General features: G+C 36.9%; 1 protein-coding gene across 1 annotated transcript; it reads right to left on the bottom strand.

Moving 5' to 3' along the window:
- Nucleotides 1-2608: 2608 nt before the first annotated feature.
- FABP7 (fatty acid binding protein 7) lies at nucleotides 2609-6627 on the bottom strand. Its single transcript, XM_002919687.4, has 4 exons — nucleotides 6355-6627; nucleotides 5752-5924; nucleotides 5024-5125; nucleotides 2609-2967 (listed from the first exon to the last, which is right to left on the bottom strand). The coding sequence occupies exons 1-4, from the start codon at nucleotides 6425-6427 to the stop codon at nucleotides 2917-2919; spliced, it is 399 nt and encodes a 132-aa protein (XP_002919733.1). The 5' UTR covers nucleotides 6428-6627; the 3' UTR covers nucleotides 2609-2916.
- Between the last annotated feature and the right edge of the window lie 12843 nt (nucleotides 6628-19470).

Below are 19470 nucleotides of genomic sequence, written 5' to 3'. Positions count from 1 at the left end.
GCCTTTCTAGAACCAAAATGCTTTCCGAAGTGGACAGAATGGTCTTTGGAATTTCTCAGTCCACAACCTCAAAAGTATGGAGGAAAATGGGCAGGGGAAAAGTGGTGAACAGATAAGAGAGAATAACTTTAAGGACAGCAAAATAACTTGTGTGTTTCTAGCCCAAAGATTTTCAAAGATAGGGAAATGATTTTTTTTAAGTGTAAAAATAGCAATTTTGGACTTCTGCATCCCCCCATCCCCCCAGTTCCAATAAGCTTTAGTGGAAGTGAATTGATTGTGAAACAATTCTTCAGTAAGTAAGCATAAAATACCACCTGCACATTTTGAAACCTAAGAAACGCTTGAAATCCTAAAAAGACAATGCGTAGAAACATCATTCTCCCTTCTACTCACTCTGCTTTATTTTGTTTTCCTTTATTACTACTCTCTAAGAAGCGCAAAGCGACAGTTCCTTAGCACCTCTGGGTTTTCTCCTTAACTTTGGACATGTATTAATAGGTCCCCGTGTTCCAGATGGAGGAATTGTTCCTTGTGAGGGTGTACATTTGAGTGAGAGAGAACACATGTGACAGAGTGGAAGTCGCTGCTTACTCATCATCAGTGGTCCAAGTGTGGATTTCACAAGCCAGCCTTTACTCAAGTTTGCAGACCTTCGGATTTCACAAACGTTTTTCCAGGGCCTATTGGTCAAATTGCCTGTGGGCTTGGTAATTTTCCCTTTTCTATTGACTATGTTAAAAACAAAAACAAAAAGGACAAACCAGAAAAGTTAGTACGCTGGCAGATTCCTGTATGAGCTAGAATACTGCTAGAAGAAAAATGATTTGCAACTACCCTGTAAACATTTAGGAAGTAAAGACATTTGTTAATTACCTTCCCAGAAAAATACATTTGGTCCACCACTACTGCCCCTGATCTTTGTAATTGTAATTTTGTTTCTCATTTAGGCCACCCAAAAGCCTTCTCATTCTTCACTAGGTGAGACCGTTGTTATGGAAATAAATGCCAGCAAGCTGTTATTTGGCCTAATTATAATGAGCTGAAGCTGCTGAATCCCCATCCTAGGCCTTGTATCTTTCAGAATAGAGGTCAGAATCCATGCTTCTACTGGAGCTTAGGCTGGAATCACCAAAAGAAATCAGTCTTCCAACAGAAGCAAAGATGAAGGTTGTCTGAACAATTTGGAGCAAACACTCTCTCGATGTTCTGTTTCATGCTTTTAAAGACAGAGGTATGGGGCACCTGGGTGGCTTAGTAAGTTTAGCAGCTGGCCTTTCATCTCAGGGTTGCGAGTTCAAGCCCTGCACTGGCTCTACTATGGGTTTGGATCTTACTAAAAAAAAAGGGGGGGGGGTAGACTCTGTAGTTTTAGGAATGGTCATCTTAGCCAGACATTATCTTGGCATTTGGTAATTATTGTATTCAAATGCTAAATCCTATAGCTACGCTTTAGTTTTTTCTACTTTTCATTATAGTAATTAAAGTAACCTAATAGTCAGGTAATAGTATCATTATGGTGAATTTTGTAAGTTAAAGTAAGTTTCCTCATGCTTATATCTGTAAGTTAATTAGACCTTGAATTAGTTTATAGAAATTTACTGAAATCAGCTGGCTGATTAAATGAAAATTGCATATTTTTCCTGAAAAAAATATTTCTCTATTTTCCCCCCAGAGGCTAACAGAGAGATTTCCTAAGGGGTGATCAGGGAAATGAAAATCTTGCTTCCCCCACCCCCCCCATAGGAGATGTTAAACTGAAATGGCAATTTTTGAGAAGAAATGAAGAGGAAAATCACAAGGTTTACAGTTCTCAGTATTATTCATTAATCATTAGAACGTGGACATGTAAACCTAATATTCCATTTCCTTTTCAGTAAACTAAAAATAATAATATCGCCTTACCTGCTTCACCTTGTTGGTTTGGGGAAATGGCTAAAAATCATTTTATACAGGATGAAATACAAAGTAACATTTGTTTGTTTCTACTTACAAAGGCAAGCCCTAGCCAGTTACAAATAGATATTTACTTTCCCTTGGTCAACTCAGTTCCAACAACTCACACACACTCACCCCAAAAAGAGAATTTGAATGGCTTAGTGCACATTCTATGCACACCCCATTTTAGCACTCTTACTGACTTAGTTTAGCTCGATGTACTTGTCTGGAGACACATCTTTATAATCCAGGTTAAATTCACTTTCTTTTCCTATTTACCTTTCAAGAAGAAATAATTACATGATATTTTGATTGTGTGATATTTTGACTGTATTTACCTTTTAATAAGACATTTTCATATATATCATTTTGCTTCATCAGACTACCTGTTTCTAATAGCAGCCCAGCCCACCATCACAAGACTCCTTTGTGTTCTGGCCAAATGAATTTAATTGTCACAAATTCTCTATGGCAATCTCAACCAAAACTATGGCATTTTCACTTTTCCCCAGGCCTCTGCTTATTTCTTTTTAATTCACATTGTAAACAGAGTGCTAACTTTTCCAGCTTTACCTTCTACAATAAGAAAGGCCATTTTGTCTAAAACCTCCTAATGTATAATTCCCCCGCCAGGTTAATGATAGTAAAAACAACGACAACATTTCTCAGGGGTGTAAGATTTTTATTCCAATTTGATTTGCATTCCAATGGAAATTATAAAATGTACTCACTTTATTTTAAAAATGTGGCTTAAACTTTTTAATGTGAATTATAAAACATGATAAATTTGCAGATCGAAATTGGGCTAGTTTGCAGTAAAAAGTTTTTAAAACAAGTTTTTAGAGCACCGTTTTCCACCACCACATCAAAGATAACCTTCTAATTAGTGATCACCCATGCTGTAATAGCAGGATAACACTGAGACTTGAGTAAACAGAAAAATTGTAGAGCTTTTCCAACCCCAGATCAGGAACCTTTCTATGCCTTCTCATAGTGGCGGACAGCAACCACATCACCAAAAGTAAGAGTCTGAAAGATGCAAAAGATAATCAAATCTTTTTACGCAAGAATATCCGTAGCTGAAACTTCTAAAGATTATCATATATATAATTTGTGTGTTATGCCAAAGGATAATGACATTTACAAACATTAAATGCTGCATAAGCTCTTCATTTCTTAAAGAGAAAAGAAATTTTTTTTATTTATGGAGTGAATAACACGAATACATAGTTCATGTCTCTAAAAGGAAAATCAACTGAAACACGGAGATTATGTAGATTCGGGTTGAAAGAATTCCTTTTACCTTAAATTATCAAGGTAATTGGAGCAAAATAGCTATCTGCTTTGAAAGTGAATGGAATTCATACTAGGTTTTCATCACAGATAAAGTTTGAAGAATTTTTAGAAAATCCAAATCATTTGGGTAAATGGTATTTGGAATGACTTGTTTCAAGTCATCAGGAAAAAGTAAAGGTACAAATGTTCTCATGGCTTTGGTTGTCATACTTTAGCCCAGGTGGACCTAGGTGACTAGGTGGGTATGAGATAGAACATGGATTTTTATGTCAAATCTGACTGGAAGAATTGCTCTCAAACCTCTTTACAAAACCTAGGGGGTTTTTAATGTTCGTTATTTTCATGTGTTGACATGACTTTCGAGAATATAGTGTGCCCTTGTCATCCATTGCTTTCATCTTTTTTTGAAATCAGTCTTGCCTGACCAGTCATACATGCCAAAGCTGAGCTAGCCACTGTCCTGTATTCAGGGGGAAAATGGAGGTAAAACATAAAGGAGAATCTCAGATTGGATCTTTTATAAATAAATCCTTTCTTTCAACAATCAGTGCAGAAATAAGTAGGCAAATATTCATTCACATAAAAGGAAAACTGATCCTCTGTTCTCCATCCCACTTTCATCCATGAAAAGAAGTATGAATAGCTTAAGCCCTGTGTCTTAAACTAGAACAGCCCTGATTGCAACAGTTAAGGAGAATAGAAAAAGCAACAGTCAATTTCCTTAAATCACAAAAACAAAGAACCCCTTTCATCTCCTATCCTAGAAGAAATATGTGCAGCAATGCCCAACCCCCCCAAAAAAACCCCAAAATGATATATTTAGTATTTAGTATTTCAGTGTTATCAAAATACCGTTACAAAAAGTGCCTGGATGTTAGATTAAGGCATAACGTTTCCCTCAGTTTATGGTACTACTCAATCATTGAAGAAGTTTTATTTTATTTTATATCTTACAGGGTTTTACATGACTACTGGTACTGAACGGGCATGTTTACAAGGCACCGTATGCCTCAAAAGAAAGACTAGAAGGAAGTAACATCAAAATGGTTCCCTCTAAAGAGAAACTACACTTTTCTGTTATATCCCAAATTATCTGCACTGAACATATGGAACTTTCATAAACTAAAATATAAAATGTTTAAAGATCTCTTATTTATTATAGTAGCTATAAAGTAATTTCTCTGATATTCAGCAAACTTGATATTCTTATAGTAATATCACTCCTTTTATATATTTCCACGAATTTTTAAAAAAGATTTTATTTAACTATTTATTTTAGAGAGAGAGAGAGCATGAGTGGGGTGGGGGGTCGGGGAAGGAGCAAAGGGAGAGGGAGAGAATCTCCAGCAGACTCCATGCTGAGCACAGAACCCTAAATGAGGCTTGATCTCATGCCCCTGAGATTATGGCCTGAGCCATAACCAAGAATCGGATGCTTAATGGACTGAGCCACACAGATATTCCCATGAATATTTTTATATTTAGATTTCATTTGAGGTTTAGACATTCACAGTAACCCTACACATTCTTTCGACACAGTTTTAGCTAAATCAATGGCAACTTTTTAAAACTATGCTGCATAGAATTTTTCTTTTTTTCTATAATTAAAGAAGCAGAGCTGAGGATACAGTTAGCTAGGACATTTTTATTTCCTCTGTTTTACCCGTGATCAAAGAACCCTGCTGGAGACTTAATGTTATTAAAGAACGGAGGGAGGGAGAAAGAGCTGGGGAGTGGGAACGGGCAGTGCAAAGCTAGAAGAAACAAAGGGAGAATTGCCATTACTTACCATAACCATTTTGCCATCCTTAATTTCTCTTACAAAATTTGTTTCTTTGCCATCCCATTTCTGTACATGAACCAGTTTGTCCCCATCCAGGCTAACAACAGACTGAGACCGACAACAAAATGTAGAACATAGCAAAAGGTACAGATTAGATTTCTGATATAAAAATCATGTTGAAGTGGTTTTTGAAGGAGCTACATAACTGAATAAATGCTAAGCAACTACTTCTCCTATTAGTACCATATCCTCTGTTGCTTCTAGAGTCATTATATAAACTAATAATTCATAATTTGATTGAAATGTGTGCATCTCAATGCAAAAACTTCATCTATCAGAAATGAAAATCCTGAACAAGTACTCTCAGACCAGTCACTCTACTCTTTTAAACAAAGTTTAAGAAGAGGCAAACTATTTAGTCAAACTGAGGCAATCAGAGAGATTGAGCAAAATGCAATCTTTATTTTAAACGAACAGTGGTACTTTTTGAAATACAGATATGAAAAGAAAAATGTGTAGTAGGAAGTAGACTTGAGATTTGAGCCATAGCCAGCACCCACTGCTCAGAACGTAACATTTGTGCACTAGAATGCAAAATTAATCCTGGTGTCCTCTCTGAATTGAAATACAGAGAACATTCTCTTCTTCCCATCATCTAAAAAAGAGAAACATCAGGAATCTCTCTTTTACTCCCTGCTCCCCACCCCCACTCCAGAGAAGGAGCGGCTCCTTACCTTACAGTTTCTGTCATCTGCAGTGGTTTCGTCGAACTCTTCTCCCAGATGGAAACTAATCTCTGTGTTCTTGAATGTGCTTTGAGTCCTGATAAACACTTTGTCCCCCTCCTGACTGATGATCACCGTTGGCTTGGTCACATTTCCCACCTGCCTAGTGGCAAAGCCCACACCTAAAGAAGCAATACAGTTAGCTGCAACTTCCAAAATAACCCACATAACAAGAATCTGCTTTCCTATTCCGGAATCCAGGTCCTCAAGTTAAGTTTCATTAGCCCACTAATCAGCCAGCACAACTACTGAGCCATAATGATATGCGGGTGCTTAATTCGATACACAAATGATAAGCGGATGCTGAAGAGAAAACAAAAAGGCACAGAAGCCTCACCTCCCCCACAGACTACCAAATGCACCGTTACTTAGCCCGGGCAAGAAAGCAGACCCATGCCACATTAAAAATCCCTTCTGTGGGAAATGCATAGCCTCTCGTTTGATTATGACAACACGATCTGTCTTTGTCACTCACCAATCTCATGGGTGAAAAAGGACTGGGCACTACTGAAGCTGCAAGTTAAGAGAACAGCACATCTGATTTTTACCTACCTAGAGCCTTCATGTACTCATCAAAGTTCTGGCTGTCCGTCAGCTTCCAGGTGGCACAGAAAGCCTCCACCATCCTTGCCCTTTCCGTTAGCTTTGAAAACAGGTAAGAGACAGGAGGCAGGCTCTCTGGATCCTATTGCCACTGCAACTCAGAAGACCCCTTTGCACCTCACTGCAGCTCCTGCCTTCTTATTCGGAAAAGAGGCAGGCAGAAAGCCAAGGATTTGAATTGCAAACACACCCTTCCAGTGCCCCCTTTCCAGAAGTCTGTTGGGGGGGGTGCTCAAGTGAGGTTCCAATCCGCTTTGTGATTGGCTCAGGCCACTGGGTTAGCGGAGTAGGGCGAGTTCCTCCCTATCCTCACTCTGCAGCCTTCTGCTGAGAAAGCTCTGCAAGGATTCAGTGGAGCTGGAGGCAGGGAATGGGGGACATGAGAGAGGGTCTTTCAGGTTAAGCTCTAAACCTTGGCAAAGGCAATTCAGACTGTGCGGGAAGAAAGAGATGCACAATAGGACATTCAGATTGATTTCCGTTAATGGCAAAGCTGGTTACAAATGAGGACCCCCTTTAAAGAAAACCACTGAAATGCCAGACTTTTCAGACAAAAGAGGCTGAATAGTGCCTTTTATTTACAGGGAGGGCAAAACACAAGCTAGAATATGCCAAACTAGGAAAAGAAGAGGGGGAGGAGTGTAAATGGGTTCCCGAGATTGTACAACTAGAAGGCTACCCCAACTGAGTCTCAGTGGGACACTAATTTTGGCCTCTTCCCAACACAAACTGAGTGAATTTAAAGATCCATTGTCCTAAGAATCTGAGAGCCAGACTGAAATGGGAAAGGGACCTAAGGAAGAGTATGGTGAGGACTCACTAATGAGGTACAAAATAAAAGAATGTTCTTTTTTCTCTCCTTCAACAGATTATAGAAGCCACGTGGAAAAACTGAACATAAGATCATTTAATAAGAATTTGAATGACCTGCATTGTAGGGCCTTTTGATTTCCTGAGGCCCCATCTACGTAAATAGAATGTGTATATAAGTTGGGGGTTAACACCGGGGGTAAGACAGGAATTCCAGGAACAGTGGGAGTCAGAGGAGCTTTGGCTTTGCCTGTTCAGATTCAGTGTAACCCCCCCCCCCAATAGCAAAATACCTCAAGAGTTCCAAGCAGAGTATTTAACGGAGGTCTCTGAGACTTCCCTCTGCAGAGATTCTTCCTGCTTTCCTTAGTGTAGACCACCGATGAAAAATAGTTTCCCTGGCGTTCATGGGGATGGAAGAGGGGACTCTGATGGGGCAACTCCTGCTCTTGTCTATTTCCTAGCATTTAAACCTCAGCCCACTGCCTTCTAGCTCCTGCCCACACCACGTACGAGACACAAGGCTCAGTACAAGCCTTGTTCCCCTGCCAGCTCCAAGATTCTACTTTGGTGTCACAAGGATGCCTCAAAAGTTCTCTTTTAACATACATTTAATCTTTACCCATACCCGGTCTTTCTCCAGTTGTCACCATGTTTGTGAATGGCACCATCAGCCACTCCAGTGCACAAGCCAGAAAACCTGGAATCATTTCTAACACTCTATTCTCTAAAATCAAAATCAGTGTCAAGGCCTGTCTATTTTGCTTCCTGAATATTTGTCCAATTGTCATCCACCCCCTGTCTCTACAACCACCATCTTAATTCAAGCAGCCACTGTCTTTTACTAATCCTATTGATGTTGGAAACAAAGGCAGAAGAAAAATGATTAAATCTCCTTACTATTTATAGCCCGCTGACAAGTCCTTGAAACAGAGTGACATTCCTCTAGGAACTCAGCTGCCTCAGTGGTAGTATTTTGCTAAGGGCAAGAGGCATTCGTACCCCAACCCCCAGGATCCTGTAAGTCTACTTTAACATAAAAATTCCTTTGGAAACTTCCTTTATCTTTATGTCCCCAAGATAAATATTGGCAATCACCCTCTAAGCATGTGACCCACTGACTTACATCTGAAGAGTCTCATGACTGAATTTTCACTAAACAGTGATAAATGACTTTTCTTAAAAATATCTAGCCCCGTCAGGATCCTGGAGACCTTGTTTTGTTTCCAGAATACCAGGAATTGGGAACAGTGGGAACCAGAGGAGCTTTGGTTTTACTTGTTCTTATTCATGGTACCCCCCCCCCATAGCAAAATACCTCAAGAGTTCTAAGTAGAATATTTTATGCTATCCTTAACCCCCTCTCAATTTGAAAGTGTATAATGGGCCACTCCTCACAGCCTCAGCACAGCTCTTTCTGCCCACAGGTCCTGTCCCTGTGCTTTAATAAAACCACCGTTTTGCACCAAAGATGTCTCAAGAATTCTTTGTTGGCTTCGAACCCTAACATCTTTCCTCCATCACTATGGCAACAGCTTCTCAACTTTTCTTCCTTCAGCCATGCCTGATCTCCAATTCTTTCCAATACTGGAGACTGAGTGACCTTTTAAAATACAAATCTGCATCTTCCTAGTGACAAATGGTGTTGAGACCCTTTTCATGTGCTTCTCTGCTATTTGTATATCTTCTTTGGTGAAATGACTGTTCAAATCTTTTGTCCATTTTTAACTGGGTTGTTTATCTTACTGCTACTGAATCATAGAGTCCTCTATATATTCAGATAAAAGTCATTTGTTTCTTCATTTTCTTCTTTTTCTTGATTGTATTAATGCTTTCATTGGTGTGTCAAAATTTATCAGGTAGGTACATTAAATATGTGCAGTTGATAGTATGCCAATTATAGCGCAGTAAAGCCATTTTTAAAAACCAAAATCTTTATTATTATGTTCAATTAGCCAGCCTACAGTACATCATTAGTTTTTGAACATAATAATAAAAAAAATTTTTTTTAAATCTAAATTTTATCTTGTTCCTCTCTTACCTAAACTCCTTCAAATGACATCCTCCCGCCCTCAGGTTAAAGAACAAAATTTCTAACATTGTCTACACCTGGCCTGCCCCTAACAGTTGAAGGACTCGGAGTAAGAACTCAAAGGGAGGCTGACATGCCTTTGTGTCTCGACAATAAAAGTTATGGATCCAGCGATGCCCACAGCCTGACCAGTGTCCCACCTAGAACTCAAAGCCTACCCCACCCTTTCCAGACAGGCCGCGCTGTGGCTCCCTGCAGTCCTGAGCCCTAGCACTGACCTGGTGAGGTGGGGGGACAGAAGCTGGCCTGGAATCCCCTAAACCTGGGATGGGGACTAACTTGGACTTGGTATTGTGCTGACATGATTAAAGATGCCAGAGGCCACCATGAAGTCTGAAATGCAATCAACCCAGAGAAAACAAAGCGTATACAGTCTGACCCTTATGACATCAACTGAACCTTTGAACCAAGTCCCTAAAGCTAGCCCCATCTATGACCTTTTCAGAAATTCTGTTCTTTGCTAAATCTAGATGACTAATAATTATGCAAACAATTCTCTATGGTGGAAGTTCTTAGACTAATTTATTTTGTAACATCAAAATATTCTTATATGTTCCATTTAATAAAACATGCCAAAACTGATAGAATGTTTCAGTATTATTCTAAAATATAGCACATCATTTCTTTTTCATAGTCCAAGAATGTAGGATCATTGAAAGCAGGGCCCACATATTATACAGATTCACATTAGCTCCTTATAGATCATGGTGCTGAAATTATTCCTCCATATTCATTTATTTCTTCCACTCTCTACATAAGGATATAAGCTGATGATATACTAATATTAACTTAAAGCATATATTCTGTAACTCTGATTCTGTCACATCTCATATAAAACATAAAATCCCAGCAATTTAGAGACAGTTTTTTGGTTGTATATTAATTTAGTGGGAAGCAGAAGAGAATATTGTTATACACATATCTATAGTAGAAATTTAAGGAAAAGCCACTTGACGATTTTATAATTCTCTAAACTGACACATTTAACCTTACTGCTTTTAATTATTTAAGATGTATTAGATTTATACCTAAGAATGTTTGCTTTCAAATAGTAGGTTATTTGCTCTGATTATTGAGGATATTACTAGAAGAGAAAGTGAAAGAATAGAGAAGAGACTGCGTGGTGCTAAGAACAATTCAACTATTAGATTTTTTTTTTCCAATTTTCTTATACCTGAGAGCAATTTATGATTTTTCTATGACTTTTATAATACAAATGAATCCACAGGCTTTAGAAAGGAAATACTGTGACAGATTGACCACTCTTTCACAGCTATTTCCTTTATGTATTAACTAACGATAATAAGGACTCTAAAGAAGCCATTATAAAGATTTTTTTAAAATAGTGAAATAAAAGGAACAAAGAAAGAAAAGTTGCTTTGCGAGATCTTGGCAAAATGTCCACGTGGAGTGGAATCTCCTGGCAGCTGCTTTATGGCAATTTTTTCTTCTTAAGAAAACAGAAAGTATTAATATATTTTTAACATTGTTGTTGAGCAAAGTAAGCCAAACATGCATGGCTTGGATCGGAATTGCTGGGCCATAGATTACCCTTCGATTTTGCAAGATAACGACCACATGTTTTCCAACATGGATTCACCAGTTTAAGACCCACAAATGGAGTCACATCTTCCCTAACACTTAGTACTGACAGGCTTTTTAAAGTTGGCCCATCAGGTGCGTATAAAATGACAATTTTGTCTTGATTTGTGTTTTCCTAATGTCTAATGAGGTGAACATCTCTTCATGTGTTTATTGGTCTATGGTTCCTTCCTCCATGAAGTATCTGTTCATCGGCCCAATATCATGTAGGTTGTGTTTTTCTTATTGCATGTTCTTGACCTTACTTGTTATAGAGTGTCCTTGTCATGAGTATCTTCTGCAAATTTGTAAACCACTTCCTTTAATGTAGCTTTTGATAGACAAAATGCTTACTTTATTTTTTTTTAAGGATTTTATTTATTTATTCAACAGAGATAGAGACAGCCAGCGAGAGAGGGAACACAAGCAGGGGGAAGTGGGAGAGGAAGAAGCAGGCTCATAGCGGAGGAGCCTGATGTGGGGCTCGATCCCATAACGCCAGGATCACTCCCTGAGCCGAAGGCAGACGCTTAACTGCTGTGCCACCCAGGTGCCCCGAAAATGCTTACTTTAAAAAAAATTTTTTTAAAGATTTTATTTTATTTGACAGAGAGAGAGAGAGCACAAGCAGGTGGAGCAGAAGGAGAGGGAGGNAAATGCTTACTTTAAAAAAAAATTTTTTAAAGATTTTATTTTATTTGACAGAGAGAGAGAGAGCACAAGCAGGTGGAGCAGAAGGAGAGGGAGGGGGAGAAGCAGGCTCCCTGCTGAGCAGAGAGCCAGATGCAGGACTCTTCTTGGAATCATGACCTGAGCCTAAGGCAGACACTTAACTGACTGAGCCACCCAGGCACCTCTCTAAGTTCTTACTTTTAATATTGTCAAATTTATTAATATTTTATTTTATGGTCAATGTGTTTTGTCTTACTTAAGGAAACAGCCTACCCAAGTTCCAAAGATAATTATCTGCATTTCCTACCAAGAGTTTTAAAATTTAACACTTGAGCGCTTTACTATCTGGACTAAATTTTTACATGTCACGAGAAGTAGGGATCCAAAATACACTTCACCTTTGTAATTTTCAAAGTTTCCATACGTTGATCTCTGCATCCTATTTAATGCTACTAATCAATTTTATAATCCTTCTAATAATTTTTAAAAACCCTCTTACTGGGACAATCCAGTATCAGGAAGAGCAAGTCTCCCCAACTCATTATTCTTCTTTGGAAATAACCATGCTATTTACATATATATATACTAAAATTCTATTAACATCCATAAAAAATCTGTTTTTTTTAAATAGGAATTGCATCTATTTTATAGATCAATTTGGAAAAATTGACACATTTATGATATTGTCTTCCTATTTATGTAAGTGATGTATCTATTTATAGATATAGTCTTCAATATTGTGTAATAATGTTTCATCATTTTCCCTCTTAAGTCTTTTGTACGTATATTATAGATACTTATTCTTAGATAACTGGGGTTTCCTGAGACTACTGAAAATAATATCTTCTCCTTAATTATATTTGCTAGTGGTTTGCTCCATTTCATAGAAATATAACTGACCTTGGGAAACATCTGATTTGTAGCCTGTTCGCTATACTATCCTATTATTTTTAGGAACCCATAGATTATTTTTCTAGGTAAATAATGATAGCGTATATAAATTATGTTATTTTAACTTACTCATCTCTGATATATTATTTCCTGTAATATTGTTCTAAGAACTTCAACTCAAGGTTAAATATAATGTAAAAGCATTGTTGTCTCATTCCTGATTTTTAGAAGAATGCTTCTAATGTTCATCTATTTACTATGTCATTTCCAGGATTTTTATAAATCATCTCTTTTTATAGTAAAGATGTTCCCTTAAATTCCTGTTTCCCTAATCATTTTTATTATGAGTGGGTATGCTGGTGGGTCATATGCCTTTTTGCCATCTAACATAGTGTGCCTTTAAAGCCCAAAATAAAGCAAGAAAGACTTTGATCTACTCCACCATCTGCCTCCTGGCTATGGGATGTTAGGTCTGTGCCAACCAGAAACCTAGCAAGGCATATTTCCTTGGCTATTGCAAACAGGAACATTACATTTTAGATTGTTATAATTCTAGCCCCTCTTTCCTGCACTTTCCTTCTCCTCCCTTAAAATTAGAGAAGGCCTGGAAGTAGCTAGCATATTGCACACTTTGAAGTGTGGTTTCCATATACAAGGTGCTATTATTTCTACCAAATATTTTAAAAACCCCTTGAGCAGTAAATGCTGACTATGGTAGCATTTTTGCAGGTAATACCCCAAACGTGTCAGAACTAAGCAGTGAGGACAGAATATTCCAATTCACTTCATATTTATCTCACACCTGGAAGCTGAGACAGCTAGTTCGCGGAGCCCCTCTACCTGAGCGGACGGCACTGTCAGTTACTCTCTGTGTAGCAAGTTCAGCTAAAAAAACAAACCAAAAACTCTACTCAGACTGTGTGTAACAAATGCCACATCTGAATGATTATTTCTTTTGATTTAAAAGAGGAAAACCAGATGGGGGCGCCTGGGTGGCACAGCGGTTGGGCGTCTGCCTTCGGCTCAGGGCGTGATCCTGGCGTTATGGGATCGAGCCCCACATCAGGCTCCTCCGCTGTGAGCCTGCTTCTTCCTCTCCCACTCCCCCTGCTTGTGTTCCCTCTCTCGCTGGCTGTCTCTATCTCTGTCGAATAAATAAATAAAATCGTAAAAAAAAAAAGAGGAAAACCAGAAAATAATAATCAAATGACACACAAGATCTGTGGGCGTATCTGCAAAAAACTAGAGGTCACACTAACCTGACTAGAGAGAACAAGAGTATACCCTTGAAAAATGATTTAGCAACACAAACGGAGGGGGAAAAAAACAGAAAAATATCTCTGGCCTATCAATAGGTGCGAGTGGCTTTTATAAGACAAGAGCAAGAACCGGGGCACCTGGGTGGTTCAGTCAGTTAAGCATCTGCTTTCAGCTCTGGTCGTGATCTCAGGGTCTTGGGATTGAGCCCCACATTGGGCTCCCTGTGCTGCTGGGGAGAACCCTCTCTCTCTGCTGCTCCCCCTGTTTGTGCTCTCTCGCTCGCGTGCTTTCTCTCTCTCAAATAAATAAATAAGATATTAAAAAAAAAAAAAGACAGGAGCAAGAACCCATAAGAAGAGAACAGATTGAAATAAAAAGTATAAGCCTAATGAAAACAACAACAACAAAAAGACTGGGATTAAAAAAAAAAAGCCGAATGTGATCAAAAGTCTCAAGGAAATTAATAACTAAATAGAAAGTATTGTATCAACCAAAGAGACAGTAATAAATAGAATGATATTGTTTAAAGAGAATCTCCAAAATGCAGGGAGACATTGTGCATAGTAAAAGTGAAAATGTTAGATATGAAGAGAATGAAAATGCAGCCTAATTATTACAGATATTATTAAGATAGACATTAAAACAAATGGAATGAACAAAATCATAATTGAGAACAGCCTTCTGTAGCTGAATATAGGCATCAGTATACAGATCAAAATACCCCATCATTTGGTATAATAAATGAAAATAGAGCTCAAACTCTAATTCTAGCAATATTTTTGAATCAAATATAATTCAAATAAGTAAATACATAAATAAAGGAAAAAGTCAATAGACATTCAATCAATCAGAGTTGAAAAGATGCATAAAATGTTAGAAGAATGGCTGATCAGTCTTTCCATTAGAGGATTTACATGCCTAATCAAGATAGTGTAATGTCACAGAGTGTTTGAAAACAGTTGTAGTTCAAATCCGTTTTCATTATATGTGAATGTAGAAGACATGTTCTCTTTGAAAAATCAATCAACAGGCATTCTTATTATACCATTTTCATGTGTTGCTTGTCTGAAGGAAGAGACTACATTAGGCAATGGACTTGAGAATCCAATTTACTCTATAATTTTATTTCTCTTACAAATTAGTAAATTCTGATGGCATACATCAATCCCGACAGCCTAGTTTTGTCTGCCCATGGGACAAGATCAAGATTTGCTGTCAAAATGTGTTTCAAAATCCTCAAGATCAAGTCCAAATTTAGAAGAATGACAAACACTTTAAGGAAATGCCTTGCAACTCATAGGAAAGACATATACATTCATCCTATCTCTAAAGGGAGGATCTTGGGTGTGGGAAGGGAGGGTGTGTTCAGTTAAAGAAAGCATATACAAAACAGTCATTGTTTTGACTTATAATGTCGAGGGTCAGTATGCAGTTTTTATCAAAGGGGTGATGGGTCATAGAAGATTGAAGTAATGTTTCAGTTCAAGATTTCTTGGGGATCCTCTTGGAGAGGATAGTTTTTCTGTCTCTTTGAACATCTGCTTTTCAAAATTTTAACAGATCAGAATTGAGTTAAAATTTATAAATTTTGTCAGTAAGGATTGAATCACTATTATATGTAGCCTTTCCGTTTAGAGACCATAGGTTTTAGCTCCATTTATCCAAAAGTGTGATACTTCTTTCAGGAAAATATTTACTTTCCGCATAGAGTCTGTGTCCTCAATCCTTTTACTCTCTTCAAAACAGCTTTCAACTGAACAAATACTTAAAACAAAAACAAAATGAAGCGGAACCCCATAACCCAGGGATTAGACTTTTAATCTTAAATCTATTCAAATTCAGTACTTAAATAAATTAATATAATAATCTTTGGCTGCCCTATATTAAAATCCTATTATGAGAAGATTTTCTTGTTTTGACTTTGAAAGATTACTGTCCAGGCTTAAAACACAGGGTTTCTTCCACTGGCTCTCTGTACATTTTTCCTTAGATAAATTACCTCCCCACTTTTCCCTCTGAATCCTGGTCTAGAGATGGTGATGGTACTCTAGACCATCACTCAGGTTCCTTCTTTCTTAAATGCCTTAGCCTTCTTTTGTACTTCTACATTATGTTGGTCTATTTTCAAATTTACCTTCCCAGAAACCCCATCAGAGAGGGTAAGAGAACTTGGACCCTTTATGTTAACAGTCACCTTGTATGAGCCTTATCCACTCACCCAGATAGATCTGGGGAAGGGAGAAGGAGCTAAATAGCTATGTTTGAGTTTCTCTGGTAAATACAGCTAACTTTAGCCTGGAAATCTCATAAATTTTGTTTCAAAACAAGTTTTATTTAAAAATTTGGTTATTCACTTAATGAGAAACTATATACTAATCACCTCCAAAAATGCAAAAGCACTTGTTTCAAGTTGTTATAATGATATATGCTTAGCTTGCTCTTATCTTTCAAGTATTTATGGCTAACAAAATAATACTAGTCAACATCAAAGAAAATGCTCAGCAAAGACTCATTTTATTGTTCACATCAATTTTGAAACCAGAAGTGCATTGAAGAAGCCACATTTATAGATTCATCCCTCAAAAACCTCCGTTTTCTCATTTCTTGCACTTTGTGGTTTTCATTTTATCCATTTTGGATAAAACAACATATAAAATATATATAACTATGTATATATAATATATAATAGCATTATATATGACACAAAATAATATACAACATAATAAGATATAGTAATACATAATATAACAGTGTAACAATAGAGCGACTTTATTTAAATAAAATCAGAATGTTAAAACTAATTAAGATATTTATTGTTTTCAAAAAGAGCCACCTTAAAAAAACTAGCTATTCAATTGGTCAATTCAATAATTAATGTAAAACTACTCCTTAGCCATATTTTTATAGTCAAAAATAAAATGAAAAATATTATACCTAAAAAACTAAAAGTGGCTATACAAATCAAATCCAAATTTAAATTTAAAAGTGGCTATACAAATTTAAATTAAATTAAATTAAATTATTTATTAAAAATAAACTTAAAAAAAATTCAGTTAACCCAAAAGAAGGCAGGTGCAGAAGAAAAAAGGAACAAAGGACAAATGGCATTGGACAAATAGAAAACAAAGAACAACATGGTAGAATTTAGTATATATACATATATATCCCTAGTATATGCTTTCTACAAGAAAGTTTACTTTAAATAGAAAGTCACATATGTTAAAAGTGATAGAAAAAATATCATGCAAATGTTAATCTAAGAAAGCTGAAGTGGTTGTGTTATTATGAGACAAAATAGAACAGCACAAGGAAACTTACTAAGGATAAAGAGGGACATTTTACAGTGATGAAAGTCTCAATTACTATTTCTTACAAAGGGGCCTGAGGAAGTAATGAAATATGGAGTGATGAAAATATTCTGTCTTGATTAGTCTGTTGGATCTTTGGGTGTGCATTTGATAAAATTACCAAACTGTGTACTTTAAGTAGATACATTTGTTGCATTTAAATTATATCTTAATCAAGTTAAAAAAAAAAAAAGGAGGGGGGCACCTGGATCTGTTAAGTGCTCAACTCTTTTTTTTTTTAATTTTTTTTTAAAGATTTTATTTTATTTTTTATTATTTATTTGACAGAGATAGAGACAGTCAGCGAGAGAGGGAACACAAGCAGGGGGAGTGGGAGAGGAAGAAGCAGGCTCACAGCAGAGGAGCCTGATGTGGGGCTCGATCCCATAATGCGAGGATCACGCCCTGAGCCGAAGGCAGACTCTTAATCGCTGTGCCACCCAGGCGCCCCAAGTGCTCAACTCTTGATTTCATTCAAATCATGATCTTAGGGTCATGAGATTATGCTCCATGTTGGACACACCCAATTTCAGAGGGAAGTCTGCCTGAGATTCTCTCACTCTGACCCTCCTGCACCCCCCCATGCACTCCCTCCCTCTCTCTCTCTCTCAAATAATTAAATAAATATTTTAAAAAGTAAAGTTAAAAAAAGATGAAGAAAAAACTAACATCTGCCAAATGGACCGTTAAGTGGGCTAGAGGTAGCTTTATAGCATGGCGATTCAGATCATACGCTCTTTGTCCAGATTGTCAAAGGTGAAGTCTTGCCTCTACTCCTTAACTTATAACATATTAACTAAATCAGTTAATTTCTCTGTGCTTCAGTTCCTCTTTAAAGTGAGCAGAGTCATAGTTAAATGGTTATTATAAGGATTAAATGAAATAATACAAATAAAGTGCTTAGTAAGTACTCAATAGATGTTTGCTATTATCATATGCTCTATTCTCTGCTTAACCCTGATTAACAGTGAACACTTCTGACAACCTGTAACATTATTTTAATGCATTGAAAGGAGAATTGGAAGAGAAGGAGAAAGAAAAATAGCCCTTTATTGGAAATCATTTTTTAACCTAGGGATTAATTAGAATTAATTTGCACATCTAGATTTTTGGCTTGAGCAATGCCAAGCTTCTTCCTGTATTTGATTTGCATAGTTGGCAGACACCCTGTGGGGAAAGTTGGCAGCCAAATACAATTTGGAATTGTTGCCAAGAATTCTTGTTACTTGATTTGGAGACTTTTAGGAAGAACTTCTGGACTCTGTCCTATTACACTATTAGATAAGATGTGCTTAATTAATATGTTTGAATAAATAAATGGATAGGAGGGTGTAAGACTCTCTGAGTATGTGATGCTAGTTGCCCTGCTTCATAACTTTATAAAGGAAAAACCCAAGAAGAAAATAAGATAGGATGTTGGCCCCAAGGGAGCTTAACAAACTTCTGAAAGCACCATGCAGCTTTACCATTTTATAAGATTTAGAAGCCCCTGCTCATTGTTGTCCTATTGAGCAATGGTCTCTAAATATTTTTTTTTATTTTGCACCCCATCCATAAAAAATGTTTGTCCTTCATGAGTATAATTTATTCCTTTATTCATAATTTATATGTATATATTACTATGCTAATATAGTATGAATATTACATAAAATATGAACTGAAGAATGAGATGAAGATGAAATAAATAATATTTTTGCATACTGTCTTCCTACTACCGTCAGCTGCTATTTTGAGGCCAAATATACACTTAAGGGTGAGGATTACCTTCAGTAATAACCAGCATAAATTCACATGTCAAGTGGTCTTCTTGTAATTGTGAATTTTCCAAGCCAATTTTTTTTTGTTAAAGCAATTTATATGCTCCCAATTTATATCTTAGAATGTGGCTTAAAAAACTCATACTAGGAATAGAACACATTATCAGCGCTCATTTTTTGTTATAATGTATGTTATTAGCATTGTCTTAAATCTTCAGTATTTTTGTAGACATTTTTCCAATCTTTTTATCTCATTTTATAATGCTTAGTTTAAATAAAACTTGATAACGTTATTTGAGAATTCACTTCAATGGGTCCACATACAAGCCAGTAAGTCACAGTAAGCTGAAATGGGATGAAAAATGGGACTAACACGAGACTACCACATCGCTCTTTCAACAGGACATTTCATGACAAGTGACTGACATTATGCCTGTGTGAAGGGCCAGTATCAAGCTGCACATAAAGATGGTAAAGATTAATGTAAATCTCATTTTATATAATATTAAATATAAATAGGAGTACTAATAATTTCTTCTGGAATCTTAATAAATCATCTTGCAGACTCACTGGGATTCATGTACCCTCCTGGAGAGACCAATCAGGAAAGAAAGTCCACAAGCCACCTAAAGAGGAGAGAACCCTCATGGATAGC

This window comes from Ailuropoda melanoleuca, chromosome 10 (assembly GCF_002007445.2).
Source record: "Ailuropoda melanoleuca isolate Jingjing chromosome 10, ASM200744v2, whole genome shotgun sequence".
NCBI classification, from domain to species: domain Eukaryota; kingdom Metazoa; phylum Chordata; class Mammalia; order Carnivora; family Ursidae; genus Ailuropoda; species Ailuropoda melanoleuca.
The sequence above is the reverse complement of the archived record's forward strand: the minus strand, read 5'-3'. Positions and strand labels throughout refer to the sequence as shown.

What these genes read in the sequence shown, in the direction of transcription:
- FABP7 (XM_002919687.4), bottom strand. Translation starts at nt 6,427, where the DNA reads ATGGTGGAGGCTTTCTGTGCCACCTGGAAGCTGACGGACAGCCAGAAC. An exon ending in TGAGTACATGAAGGCTCTAG is followed by an intron (nt 5,925 to 6,354) that starts GTAGGTAAAAAT and finishes TTGCTTCTTTAG; the next exon opens with GTGTGGGCTTTGCCACTAGG. An exon ending in AGGATGGCAAAATGGTTATG is followed by an intron (nt 2,968 to 5,023) that starts GTAAGTAATGGC and finishes TGCATCTTTCAG; the next exon opens with ACTCTTACTTTTGGTGATGT.